This window comes from Heteronotia binoei, chromosome 8 (assembly GCF_032191835.1).
Source record: "Heteronotia binoei isolate CCM8104 ecotype False Entrance Well chromosome 8, APGP_CSIRO_Hbin_v1, whole genome shotgun sequence".
Taxonomy (NCBI): Eukaryota; Metazoa; Chordata; class Lepidosauria; order Squamata; family Gekkonidae; genus Heteronotia; species Heteronotia binoei.
In genome coordinates this window covers 80,593,058-80,607,459 of record NC_083230.1, presented here as the reverse complement: position 1 = coordinate 80,607,459, position 14,402 = coordinate 80,593,058, and the positions used below count along the sequence as shown (strand labels likewise).

Genomic DNA, 14,402 nt, shown 5'->3' with positions numbered 1-14,402 from the left:
ACTTCATCACTGGTATCCAAAAGTTAAGCGGACACTTTTTTCATTTTATAAGGCTAATTTTGTTCTTGTGTGCTAGTGTTACAGCAAATTAAGAGGGGGTTTTTGTTTTTGTTTATGTAGGGTTACCAACCACAAGGCTTGGTACTTTCTTGGAAAATAGAGTGAATGATTTCCTGAGAAGACAGAATCATCCTGAGTCGGGTGAAGTAATTGTTAGAGTTGTTCATACTTCAGAGAAAACTGTAGAAGTTAAACCAGGAATGAAAGCAAGGTATGGTTTGTCAATCCTTAATGATGTAACATTTTCTATACATGAGTTTTATTTTTGTTTTCATTATTGCTGCATGTAGTTAGGCCTCTGGAAATAATCTTGATTTCTATCAGCTATACCTCACTTATTACAAAACTGAAGGACTTCAAATTAATTCAATAGGTGTTTTTTGAAAGTAGGTTGCATTCCATCACAGATTCTGATCATAGGGTGATTAAGGTGCCTATTTGTATCAGATATTAATATCCTTCATGAAGAAGGAAAGAAACAACTTTTTAGTCAGTTGTAGGTACTGTCTGTTGAATTGTCATATACAGGGTAAGATGGAACAGATCTAACATTAAAAATATTCTTCTGCCCACAGTGTTCCAGAGAATTCTAATGATTTATATTGATTAGTGGAACAATGCATGTTCAGGCACTTTGAAATCTCTAGTACTATATGAATTATTTATTTGAGTGTACTACCTTGTTACTTTCTCTGTTAATAGGATTCATAAGAAGTAATGTAATAAGAAAAAGGAAGAAGTTTTGGGAGGGAAGAGAGGGAAACCTCGGCAATGAGGGAGGGAGAAACAAAGCTGGCCAGCATCTCTGCCCTTCAAATGCTGGCTGGTTTTGCCTGCACTTTTGTCCCTAATTTATTCATTTGACTAGGCCTTCATTTATCAGGATGTGGGTACCTCCAAGGAGGACATTAGGGAGCAAATTAGTTCATTCTTAGCGCTTTGAGGCAAAACCTTTTAAAAGCAAATGACAACCTCCTTTTGTGCAACTAACGCTGCTTAAAAATACTGTACTTTTCTCAGTGAGACATGTTTCAAACTGTTTTGGTGGATGCCCTAGTAATAACATGTACTTTTGGGGCAGTGCTACCTAAAAATGGGGTGGAAAAATAAAGACTCAGAAGAGATCACTCTTCATAAGCCGCATGAGGCCGCAGCACCAAGCCACGAGGCCACCATGGCTACTTGTCTCTTCTGTGCCCTACAAGTCTCTTCCATACCCATAGTGCCCACTAGTGTGGAGAAGCCTATGATTACAACAGTGTAGATGTAGATGAATGTAGATGGGACCCACAAGGACAGCCGAGCTTCTACCCCTTTTAAGGATTTGAAAGCTGTTGAAATGTCTTGATAAAACCCTTGTGAAAGTGAAGGGAGAGGGGGGAAGCATTGTCTTTGGTTTCTCAGAAAGAGAATTGTAAACTTAGAGTAGGTTCTTTTTTATCCCTCAGATTCTAGTATGTGTTCTGCTAATCCAGGCTTTACAAGCCTCTTGGTTTAGACAGTGCATTGCCAGCAGATCCAATATCATTGCTTTCAAGTCTCAACAGAGGACCTCTATCACCTGAATGACAAGCTACTAGCTAATTAGGGCAGACTATATCCTAGAGATCATGCAACCTTTGCTAAATACTAGAAACCTGTCAGGTCAAGTTACTTGCTGGAGCTAGCAGCAGCACTACCCGACTGGTTCATCTGAAATAAAAATACCTTCTGAAGAATTCAAGCAGCCACAGATGATCTCCTAGAAATTAGGATGATAGAATCAGTTCTTCAGTGCAAAAATTTCCTGTGAAGAGTGGGAACTTTCTTATGGTATTAGCCCTCAACTTACTGAACAGATACATTACCCATTTAAGTTTCTGAACTGAGACCCATCTTGGAAGGCTGCCTATAGGCATTTTCTTATCCAATTGGTTTGGGAGAAGCTTACTTGCATACCTTGCTGAGGCCAGTCCATGAAGGTTCTTCCAGTTCACATACTGGAAGCAGCAGTTCTATTCTGAGTGCTTCCATTTAGCCTAGGCTTGCTTGTGATGATTACTAAACTGTTGGTGCTATCGTTAACCTGCTGGAGAGGGTGTTCTTTTGGGATTGTTGGGTTCTTTTTCTTGTCTTTCCCTGAGTTCCCATCTGTGCTGTGGGACACTTCTCCTAGAATCTCAGTACAGTCTCTTTTCCTTTGCCAAGAGAGAGGAACACTTGTACTTGCTTAGTGGACCAGGGCTATCATGCCCCTCTTTGGAGGAGACTTACTGAAAGGAAATGAGACTGTAATTGAACAGACTGGGAACATGCATACATTACTCCTTCACTACAACTTTCTGTTAAACCCTGGGGCATTCTCACTGTCCCAGCTCCCATCCATGCTGTGCACTTCGTTTTGATGGAGGGTTATAGTATAGTAGTTTGCTTGTTCTTCGGCTGTGTCCTAAAATTAAGAGATTCTTCCCATGCAGAGGGTTCACTTGGAACATTTTTCCTGTGGAGGTGAATGGAGGGACAACCTCCTCCATAATATTCTCAGTCTACTGAGAAGAGCAGATGTTTACACTGAAATGTGGTGTTCCTTTTTCTATAGTTGCAGGCACTTTTGTGCATTAATTTTTTTACCTTAATCTCCTAACACATGACTGGATTATGTGCATTTTGTTGATTTTGCTGTGTCACTTCTGGCCCTGAGGAATGTGTTTTAATCATGTCTTTAAATTTTACAGATTTGTAGATAGTGGAGAGATGGCAGAACAGTTCCCTTATCGAACAAAAGCCCTTTTTGCTTTTGAAGAAATTGACGGTGTAGATTTGTGCTTTTTCGGTATGCATGTTCAGGAGTATGGGTCAGATTGCCCACAACCCAACCAGAGGTAAGGACTTCATTGTGACAGTGAATGTGTCATTCTCATAACCAGGGCTTTTTGGGGGGGGGGGGGAGCCCAGCAGGAGATCATTTGCATTTTAGGCCATGCCCACCAACACCAAGCCAGCCAGAATTGCATTCCTGTGTGTTCCTGCTAAAAAAAAAAACCCTGCTCATAACTGAGTTTTTGCTAGCTGTTAACTTTTACACAATAGCATGTGGCTCTCAAACCCCAGTTCTCTCTCACCTCCAGCAAAAACATGATTTGTTTGCTTTATACAGTATACCTGGTTGCTTTGTAGAATAATAATAATAATAATAATAATAATAATAATAATACTTTTTATTTATATCCTGCCCTCCCCACACAAGCAGGCTCAGGGCGGCTCACAACATACAAATGCAGTACAATAAAATCATACATAGCAGTAAAGTCATCATAAATCAATTTACAGATTATAGAAGTAGCTTGACTTAACCTAGGGTTGAATCTTGCTGAAGTAAAACTCATTCAACAGCATTTTTTATTCCCATCAGCTACTAATAACATGCTTTCTTGACTCTGCTGCTAATACAGTGTTGTGTCACTTATACTAGCATATCTCTCTAAAAATTTGATGAACAAGAAATCTTTAAAATGAGGAAAGACTAATAAATGCCTTTAACTTAAGAATTGCATTTCTGACAAACATAAGTAAGCTTTGCAGTGGTGAGATAGCTTAATTTTTGTGAGCACTGCAGAGATGTTTCTCTTGTGATATGATTTTAGTGGCCATACATTCAAATTTTATCTCCTTGGTTTTATTGCAAATCCAGTAGCATTTGAGCAATCTAGATACAGTTTACAGCTTAACTCATATCTGGACAAATACTAGGGAGAGCGCTCTAACAAAGGGTCAAGTGGGAACTAGACAAATATGGATGGGAAAAGGCACTGAAATAGAAATTTAAAATTGAAGGAGAGAAAATCTCAGAGCCAGTTAATCAGGAATCAGTTGTACAATAGTTGAAACATGGGTTTTACCTTTTTATGTATCTGAAAGATGGAAAATTAGGACGGGAAGAGTGTTTTAAGTATTGCAAACTACTCCTGGACTTAACTATTTCTCCTTTGTCTAGGCGAGTGTACATATCTTACCTTGACAGTGTTCATTTTTTCCGCCCTAAATGCTTGAGGACTGCCGTCTATCATGAAATACTAATAGGATACCTAGAGTATGTCAAGAAGTTGGGGTAAGCTTTCCATCCATTTACTCTCTAGTAACTTGATGATAAAAGGGAAGTGTTGCAGCTTAAGGTGTATGTGCTGGCATCTAGATGTGCATTGGAGCATATACCATCAAAGTGAGAGACTATATAAGAGTTCGGTTGCTTGTGGCAACTAGAATACATTTTAAGAATCTCTTTAGTGGAGGTTTACAAAGTGTTCCAGAGTGACGGTTCTGAGCTGTGTGGTGATGGTAAGGGAGATGCTATTATTGGGATGCTATTTTAATGAAAAGTTTAATTTAATGACTGGAATTTTTTGTTTATATATACTATCAGGTATACAACTGGACACATCTGGGCCTGCCCACCCAGTGAAGGAGATGACTATATTTTCCATTGCCATCCTCCTGATCAGAAGATACCCAAGCCCAAACGATTGCAAGAGTGGTACAAAAAGATGCTGGACAAATCAGTGTCTGAGCGCATAGTCCATGATTACAAGGTTGGTTGTGAACCAGATGCAGCAAAATTTTGGGTTCATGGAGTAGAAGTTTATTCCTAGAAAATTATGAAAAAAAAATTGAGTACTTTTGAAATCTGTCATTCCTTAAATGTTGGAAAGCATTTGGACACTTTGTGGTATTTTGACATTAATGGGTAGACAGAACATTATACCTTCCTTTTATGCCCCAGAACTATATTTTGTTGAACCAAATAAACACTGAAGAACTGTTGGGGGGAAAGTGCTTTGGAAAGAAACTAGCTGACCTTTTGGGTGTGTGTCTCAAGCCTTTTTTTTCTGACAAATATTTTGTGTTACAGGACATTTTTAAGCAGGCAACAGAAGATCGTTTAACAAGTGCAAAAGAACTGCCTTATTTTGAAGGAGACTTCTGGCCCAATGTTCTAGAGGAGAGCATTAAGGAGCTAGAACAGGAAGAGGAGGAGAGGAAGAGAGAAGAAAACACTAGCAATGAGAGCACTGATGTAAGGAAGCCTGCATTTTTTATCTGCTATTCATTGTTTTCTTTTCTAAAGTGTGCAGCTGGCTTAATTGTAAAAAAGCAAAGGAATAGGAAACAACAAAAAGCATTATGGAATGACTTAAGAGTTGAAGTGCATTCCATATTCTACTTGCCTGGTGGGAGTAGGAGTATGTTGTCCACATAATGCTGTACAGTTTGGTTGGCTGCCTACTGGTGTCTTTGCCTCACCACCCAGTAGTTTGGAAGCCAAGTTCATTTGCTTCTAGGTGATGCCTTCATTGTCCATGAAATGTAGAATCCTAGGTAAGTGAAATGTGAGAATGATAATGGCACATCCTAAGTTTTGGGTTCAATTTTCAGGTGAGCAAAGGAGATAGTAAAAATGCCAAAAAGAAGAACAACAAGAAGACGAGTAAAAATAAGAGCAGCTTGAGTCGTGGTAATAAAAAGAAGCCTGGAATGCCCAATGTCTCCAATGACCTCTCCCAGAAACTGTATGCCACTATGGAGAAGCACAAGGAGGTAGGAGGAAATGCAAAACTATATTTGACCTCATGTAGTGACTTTAAACTAGACAGTCTTTGGAATTTGCAAAACATACAGTGTTGAATTTAGACAAATGAGAATGAAGCAACAATATTTCTCTGGGAGCCGAGAGAACAGGAGGAGAACTACTTCTAGGTTGTCTGAGTGGAATTCTGTCATGGCCAAATAAGTCATATTTGCTGCACAAATCAGACCCTTGCAAATTTAATCTTGTGTCAATAACAAGCAACACTTTTTTTTTACACTTTATGTTTTGTTTTTTAAATAATGCCCTCAATTTCCCACATTTTTTAAGATTTTTTTTTTTTAATCTTGGAATCTAGTAAAGTTTTAAAGTGTTAAAAAAGCTGAACTCTTTGCAGGTTCATGCGCAGCATATTCTGCTTGCAAAACTAAATAGTTGTGCTTATTTTGTTAATTTAGAACATCATAAGCCAATTAGCCACTCTTTTATCTTTCAGGTATTCTTTGTTATCCGTCTAATTGCTGGTCCTGCAGCCAATTCCCTGCCTCCTATCATTGAACCTGATCCACTCATTCCGTGTGACTTGATGGATGGGCGTGATGCCTTCCTCACGCTTGCTAGAGACAAACACCTGGAGTTTTCCTCACTGCGAAGGGCAATGTGGTCGACTATGTGCATGCTGGTGGAGCTGCATACTCAGAGCCAGGACCGTTTTGTTTACACCTGCAACGAGTGCAAGCACCATGTGGAGACGAGATGGCACTGCACTGTCTGTGAGGTACGTTTGGTCAGCTGTTCGGTATTGACAGCACTGATTATGCCTTGGTTCAGAGCCCTTATGCTGTACATGCTGGAACAGTTTAGAATGCAGCAGAAACACTTCTCACTTCAAAATAGGAGCCACTAGTCGTCTTGCTGTGTTTTGTGATTACATATTGTGTAAAGACTAAGTTTCTGACTGGCAAGTATGGCAGGCACTTTAAAGCAGTGGTCCCCAACCTTTTTGGCACCAGGGACTGGTTTTGTGGAAGACATTTTTTCCATGGACCAGAGAAGGGGGGGATGGTTTTGGGATGATACCATTGTGCACATTATTTCAATTAGTTTGGTGTGGTGATTAAGTGTGCAGACCCTTATCTGGTTTGATTTCCCACTCTTCCTCTTGCAGCTGCTGGTATGGCTTTGGGTTAGGCATAGCTCTCGCAGAGTCGTCCTTGAAAGGGCAGCTTCTCAGGAGAGCTCTTTCAGCCCCATCCATCTCACAGGGTGTCTGTTGTGGGAGAGGAAGGTAAAGAAGATTGTGAGCCACTCTGAGACTCTAAAATTCGGAGTGGAGGGCAGGATATGAATCCAAAATCATATTATTATTATTCCTACTACATTGTAATATATAATGAAATAATTATACAACTCACAGCCCAGTTGCTAACAGGCCACGGACCGGGACCAATCCACAGACCGGGAGTTGGGGACCCCTGCTTTAAAGCTCCAAAGAATAGGACAGGTGTTTTCTAGCATGTTGTGGGGGGATTGTTTGTTTTGATGAGGGAATAACTTTTGTGGCCTTTAATATTATCACCTCCACTGTTAGGTATTACTTTGGGAAATTTAGGCAAACATACCATACAGCCCTCACTCCAGGTTTTGTTGTTTTCTTTGTGATGTCCTTCCAAATTGATAACCCATTCAAAAAACAGTCTCCTTGTGCTTCAGAATTAGTAGCTTCCTTAGGATATTCCAGCCAGAGCTATACTAGAAATGTGTCTTCTGAAGGCCCTTTGTAGAAATCCATATTTGCCTGTGGACTTCGTACATTTTGAAGTAATTACAACACTGAAGCTATCAATTGCTATCCATATTTGTCCTGTTGTTCTTCCTTCACTTTCTCTGAGTGTCATCTTGCTGAAGCTCACTGCCCATTGACTGTTCTTTCATGTCTCCCAGCTTAAAGGCTGGTGGTTCTGCAGTCTCTGTTCATCAGGTCAGACTCCTATTGGATCTAGTTTAGGATGGGTATATATTTCAGGTGTATTAGTTGGACAGCTTCCCGATTAGTAATTTTGGATTGTGTTGACAGCTTGCTTTTCTCTCAGTTGTAAATTTCTGAGAAGTCTTTGAATTTCAAAAACTTGATAAATTGTGTTGGTTTCTATTGAGCTACATAGACAATTATCTGACTAATTCATTATGTTTTCAGGATTATGACCTGTGTATCACATGCTATAACACTAAAAACCATGAGCACAAGATGGAGAAATTGGGCCTTGGCATTGATGACGAAAGCAACAACCAACAGACAGCCACCACTCAGAGTCCTGGTGATTCACGTCGCCTCAGCATCCAGCGCTGCATCCAGTCTTTGGTCCATGCCTGCCAGTGTCGCAATGCCAACTGTTCACTGCCGTCCTGTCAGAAGATGAAGAGGGTCGTCCAGCACACCAAAGGCTGCAAGCGCAAAACCAACGGCGGGTGCCCAATCTGCAAGCAGCTCATTGCTCTTTGCTGCTATCACGCTAAGCACTGCCAGGAGAACAAGTGCCCAGTGCCCTTTTGCCTCAACATCAAACACAAGCTCCGTCAACAGCAGCTTCAGCATCGCCTGCAGCAGGCCCAGATGCTCCGAAGAAGAATGGCAAGCATGCAGAGGACCGGCATAGTAGGCCAACAGCAAGGGTTGCCCTCCCCCACGCCAGCCACACCGACTACTCCAACAGGCCCACAGACACCAACTTCTCAGACTGCACAGCTGCAACCTCAAACTCAGCCTGTCTCACAGCCACAGCCTACGCTTCCCAATACTATTCCTTCATATAGTCTGTCAAGAAATCAGTCTTCGGGTGCTGTGTCCCAGGGCAAGGCAGGTGGCCAGGTAACTCCTCCAACAACTCCTCAAACTGCTCAGCCATCTATCCAGGGTCCTCCTCCAGCTGCAGTAGAAATAGCCATGCAGATCCAGCGAGTAGCCGATCACCAGCGGCAGATGGCTCACGTTCCCATTTTCCAGAGGCCAATTCAACATCAGATGCCCCAAATGAATCCAATACAGCCTATGGGTGTAACCCCTCCTCAAATGGCCAGAGGACCTGGTGGCCACATAGATCAAGGGATGGGACCAACAGGAATTCAGCAGCAGCCAGCATGGGCCCAAGGAGGGCTGCCCCAGCCTCCACAGCTGCAGCCAGGAATGCAGAGACCACCCATGATGTCAGTGGCCCAGCCAGGGCAGCCCATGAATATGTCTCCACAGCCAGGAATGGGTCAGGTGCCAGGTACAGCTCAGCCAAGACGAAGTTCTCTGCCCCAGGCAGCCATACAAAACCTGCTGCGGACTCTCAGGTCTCCCAGCTCTCCCATGCAGCAGCAGCAGGTGCTTAACATCCTGCACTCCAACCCTCAGCTGTTGGCTGCCTTCATCAAAGAGCGGGTCAAGCATCAAGCAGGGCTGCAGCAGCAGCAGCAACAGCAGCAGGCCATGCCAGGGCAGCAAGGGGTGCACCCAAACCCAGCCATGCAGAACATGAATCCGATGCAAGCCGGAGTCCAGAGACCCAGCATGCCCCAGCAATCACCACCCCAGCAGCCTCCACCTCAGCAGGCCATGGGTGGGATGAATCCTCAGGCACAGCCAATGAACATGAATCACTCGGGAATGTCTCCCCAGTTCCGAGAACTCCTGTTGAGACGACAGCAGATGATTGAACAACAGCGCCAGCAGCAGCAGCAGCAACAAGGAGCAGGACCAGGGATGGGGCCAGGCATGGCCAACCATAACCAGTTCCAGCAGCCCCAGGGAGTCGGGTACACCCAGCAGCAGCAGCAGCGGATGCAGCATCACATGCAGCAGATGCAGCAAGGAAATATGGGACAAATGAGCCAGCTTCCACAAGCAATGAGCGCAGAAACAGGAGCAAGCTTGCAGCAGGCCTTCCAGCAGAGGCTACTCCAGCAGCAGATGGGATCACCAGCTCAACCTAATCCCATGAGTCCCCAGCAGCACATGCTCCCTAGCCAGGCCCAGTCCCCACACTTACAAGGCCAGCAGATTCCATCTTCACTCGCCAATCAAGTGCGTTCTCCACAGCCTGTCCCTTCACCACGGCCCCAATCCCAGCCCCCACACTCTAGCCCTTCCCCTAGAATGCAGCCTCAGCCTTCTCCACATCATGTCTCCCCACAGACCAGCTCCCCACATCCAGGACTGGTAGCTGCCCAGGCTAACCCCATGGATCAAGGGCACTTTGCCAGCCCGGACCAGAGTGCAATGCTTTCTCAGCTTGCTAGTAATCCAGGCATGGCAGGCCTCCATGGTGCAAGTGCCACAGAACTGGGGCTCAGCTCAGATAATTCAGACTTGAATTCAAACCTTTCACAGAGTACACTAGACATACACTAAGACACATTGTAGCATTTTGGGAGCAAAAAAGAACTTATTTTCTCAAGACTTTTTGTACTGAAGACAATTTTTTTGAATCTTTCTTAGCAGAAATAACAATTTTCCCTGGAACACATCTGAACTCTGCAGCAGTAGTGTTTGGTTTTAAACACAAGAAACCAACAAAATGAACCTGAGGGACAATACAATACAAAGAAAATATATTTTTGTTATGGCTGGAGTCAATAACCAGTCCTTTCCCCACCCCTTGTTTTTGTTTTCCCTTTGCGTGCATTGGGGAGGCACTTGGGAGGCAGATAGTTATTTGGCTGCTGACCAAATGGCCCCCTTCTCTTGCCTCCAATAGGTTTTATTTTTTTTTAAATTAATGAAATATGTAATATTGATAGTTATTTACTGATGCAGATGGTTAACATTTTCCCTATTCTGTTTTTTCCACACATCTACTGCAAAAAAGAAAAGAAAAAAAAAACCACAGGAGAACATTTCCTTAAACTGGAGGACAAAAAGGGTGAATGTTGCTTTAAAAATACAGTGCATATATATATAAATATATATTAAAGATAAATACCAGTTTTTCCTCTTTGGTTGGAAAGATGTCAATTCTTTTAAACTTGTAAAAAATTAAGTAACCCAGTCTCCCTCCCGAAGTCTACTTTTGTCCTCCAAGAATTTTCTATACCAGAGTCTGAGCTTAAACTTCAAGTATTAAAAATTTGTACATGTAGAGAGAAGACATTTTGCAAATACACAGGGCAGCTGCCAAATGGATGTAGTATATATATTGTGGTTTGTTTTCTTGAAAGAATTTTTTTGTTATTTTTACATCTAACAAAGGAAAAAATAAAGAGGGTAAGAAACTATTCCAAGGGTATAAATTTTAACCTGAGAGAGAATCCCTGGGGTTTCTTCTTTACGCTTGCTTTCTCTTTCCCTCCCTTCCCTTTTCCTCCTCTTCCATTTTCTGTAAAACTTGAAAATAGAAAGCAAAAAACCCTCAAATGTTGTAAATCATGCAATTAAAGTTGATTACTTATAAATACGAACTTTCGATCACTGTATAGACTGTTAAAATTGATTTCTTATTACCTATTGTTAAATAAACTGTGTGAGACAGACTGATTTTTAATGCTTCCCTTCTCCTTTTCCCGACTATTGGTGCTTATTTTAAAATGGGGAAAGAAGATGGTATGCTTTTTGCAACAGCCTTTACCAGTCAGTATTTGGAGATTTTCTTAATGTGTAGCAACATACCATTGTCTCTCTTTTTTTTAATTTGTTATTTTGGGCTGTAATGAAGATTTTCAATGTCCATTTGCTATGACTCTGTATTTGCTTCCATTTGCTGTGGAAACTACAACAATTTATTTTACTGTCCAGGTGGGATCTTATTTGCATGTTTAACTTGAGTACAATCTCATCGCTCAAAGAACGTCTGGAACATACTCTGAATGTTGGAACAGAATGAGGAGTTGAGTCATACAGCCTCAGGCACCTTTCTCTCTCAGGGTGACAGGCCATGCGATTGAAGAATTTGGGGAGTAATGGAGGTTGCAGGCACACTGGAAGAGTGGCAGTCCAGTCTTACAGTAACAAGTAGTGCTGGTTTGAAGAGAGCCTCTTTCTATGAATAAGTGCTAATAAGGGACACCTGGGGCTTTTTTGTAGTCTTAAGGTTTTCATGCCCATTAAATTAGATGGTATAATACTGATGCATATGTCTCATGGTAAATACATTAAAATTATGTAAAGCATTTGCAAAGGGCTCCTAAGCATTTGAGAAAGATTTCATGTTGAGTTCTAAAGCTGAGAAATCCTGTTGGCTGGTTGTGTGCATGAGCTACTAAGAGTAAAGGGTCTGCAAGATTCTTTGCCTTGTTCATTTCTGGATTGATTAGTTTCAGAGTCAGGCTTAATGTGCTACAGCATGAGAGAAGTTATGTTTTAATACTGCAGTCACATATACCTTCAAAGAACATTCATTTTAAGGGGTTCCTAGATAGTATGGTAACAGAAATAACTCTTTCAGTGCTGCCAGGAGCTTTAGCTTCATGTGTATTCAGTAGCTATGAACACTGCTAGCCAAAGTGGCTGAAAAGTTCAACATTCTTCATAGTTCAAGCAGCTGTGCATTCTGGTTGAGAAACTTGAAATCATTTTTGCATTAACCCATAGAAACAAAATTAACTTAAAATGCTGCCAACAATCTCAATTTAATCCTATGGGGGGGAGGGTTTGGATTCATCCAGTTTTTCTACTGGTGAAAACGGGTCCCTTTTAACCCCCCGAAAAGGCTGTGCTGGGCATTTATGAACCTGCCTTGTGGGATGGGAGCATGAGCAGGAATCCACCCCATTGTGTCTTATATCCATATTTACTCAAAATGAAGACTGCCCTGAATGTAAGATGACACCCCTAAACATGTTATAAACACAAAAATATTACTGGACATAATTTGAACTTGTATGTAAATAGAAAATGACTCCTTCCCCACCCTCTTTATGGCATGCTTAGAGGAAAACTAGTCTTGCATTTGAGTAAATACTGCCCATGAACTTCAAAAACTGCTGTACTGTTTCAGCAGTGTTTTAGGAGAATGGTTACTTATGAGTGAGTTACATGTGCTGTATCCTCCCATAAACATGCAGTACTTTCTCTCCTGTAGAAAAATGTGTCAGTGAAAAAATTGATGTAAAAAAAAATTGTGGGTTTAACTGGTAGTTGGGTATACTTCCTCAAACGAGATCAGGCTGTAGCCCTTAAATGCCCAAACTCTTCTATGGGACTAACTTTCATAATGTCAGTTGATTATAAACACTATTCTGTCCCTTTATTTTTGAAAGCCAGGTATTTCAACATGGAAAGAGAAGCCACAATGCTTCTATAGATAGTAATAAGCAGTTCTCACTTAAATTTGACACATTAGTCATTTTATATGAGCAGCTGTAGAAGTTATCCAACCCAACAAGCAAGTTCCTTGCTGCTTCCAGTGCAAAGGTTCTTCCAATCAAGAGGTGGGATTGATTAGAACTTGAGTTGTGGCCCTATAAATTCAGCTACCTTCCAAGACCTTACGTGTACATAGGGGTATGCAATTTTTCTTTTACTGGTATTCTTCAGTTCAGGTCTACTGGTCCCAAAAAAACTTTTGGGATTCTCAAAAAGTCCTGACTTCAAATACTGTTACAGGTCCAGTAAACCCAAGAAGAAGGCAGCTCAAAGTTGTGGCAGTGGGGAGTGATTGGATCCTCTGGGCACAGACAATTGCAGCTGGGCTGCCCTCTCCTGCTAATCAGTTTAAACCAGGCAACAGGAGAAGGCAACATAAAGCTGTGCTGGTGTGGAGTCTCAGCTCTCTGCCACCCCAGCTGATCCTTGAGCTGACTTCTGCAATACCTTTATGAGCCTGCCTCACAAACAGCTGAGAAGCTGGAGCAATCTGTTCCTGCCTCTTCCACTGTTTTCAGATCTACCCAAAATTCCTGAATATATCAAAGACTTTCTCAGGGTCCCCCCCCTCGCCCCGGTTTTCCCATAAAAACCTGAATAAATTTGGGGAGCCAAAGTGTACCCCAAAATACCAATAAGGTATTTTTCTGGTATATTTTTGGCTTCAGTAGATCCAAATGCACACCCTATGTGTACATCATGCATAGGCAACAAATGCATTTTACTTGTTTGTAAAATAGATTCAGTTGGGTAGCTGTGTTGGTCTGAAACAGCAGAACAAAGTTTAAGTCCAGTGGCATCCTTAAGACCAACAAAGTTTTATTCAGAATGTGAGCTTTTGAGTGCAAGCATATCTGAAGAAGTGTGTTTGCACATGAAAGTTTATACCTTGGATAAAACTTTGTGGTCTTAAAGGCGCCACTGGAGTCAAAATTTGTAAAATGTAATTGATGATCTGTATTGTTTTGCGGACACTAGACCATTGAGGCCTATGGGGTATGCTACACACTCTGAAATGGAGCTGAGAATTTAGGATCTTTAAAAAATAAAATGGTCTCCATGTCACTAAAGTTTGAAAATTGCTACTATAAGTCATCACAGCAATAATGAGGCTTGATTCTAGCAAGTAAATGGTTCCAGGAAATACCATTTCCTGAAGGTGAGAGAGAAGAAGCTGTAGAAGTAAGGAGCTTGCTTTATCTGACATGAATACTGAAGGTACAGAAACAGAGTGAATCCATGGAAAATTTTGAAGCACCTCTGGCCACTGGGAGCTTTACCCAACCTTCACATTTGATCTGTACTGTTTCTTTGCAGGCAAACAGAAGGGCCCACTGCGTGCTGATGTTGTACCCCTAGTCACTGTCCCCACTATGAAGTACTTATGTGGCAGTTGGGGAAAATATGAGGAAGAGAACAGTAGGAACAGCCAGCCTGTTG

The 14,402-nt window shown here is 41.8% G+C and overlaps 1 protein-coding gene across 2 annotated transcripts in view; it reads left to right on the top strand.

The window, feature by feature from the left end:
* The window catches only part of EP300 (E1A binding protein p300), a 124,130-nt gene extending 112,995 nt beyond the window's left edge, over nucleotides 1-11,135 (top strand). For both annotated transcript variants that reach the window (XM_060245391.1, XM_060245390.1), the window contains exons 24-31: nucleotides 121-271; nucleotides 2,775-2,921; nucleotides 4,034-4,147; nucleotides 4,460-4,625; nucleotides 4,946-5,110; nucleotides 5,470-5,631; nucleotides 6,117-6,398; nucleotides 7,818-11,135. In XM_060245391.1, the coding sequence (XP_060101374.1) occupies nucleotides 121-271; nucleotides 2,775-2,921; nucleotides 4,034-4,147; nucleotides 4,460-4,625; nucleotides 4,946-5,110; nucleotides 5,470-5,631; nucleotides 6,117-6,398; nucleotides 7,818-10,013 (3,383 nt within the window). In that variant the 3' untranslated portion in view covers nucleotides 10,014-11,135. The remainder of the gene's footprint in view (nucleotides 1-120; nucleotides 272-2,774; nucleotides 2,922-4,033; nucleotides 4,148-4,459; nucleotides 4,626-4,945; nucleotides 5,111-5,469; nucleotides 5,632-6,116; nucleotides 6,399-7,817) is intronic.
* Nucleotides 11,136-14,402: the final 3,267 nt, after the last annotated feature.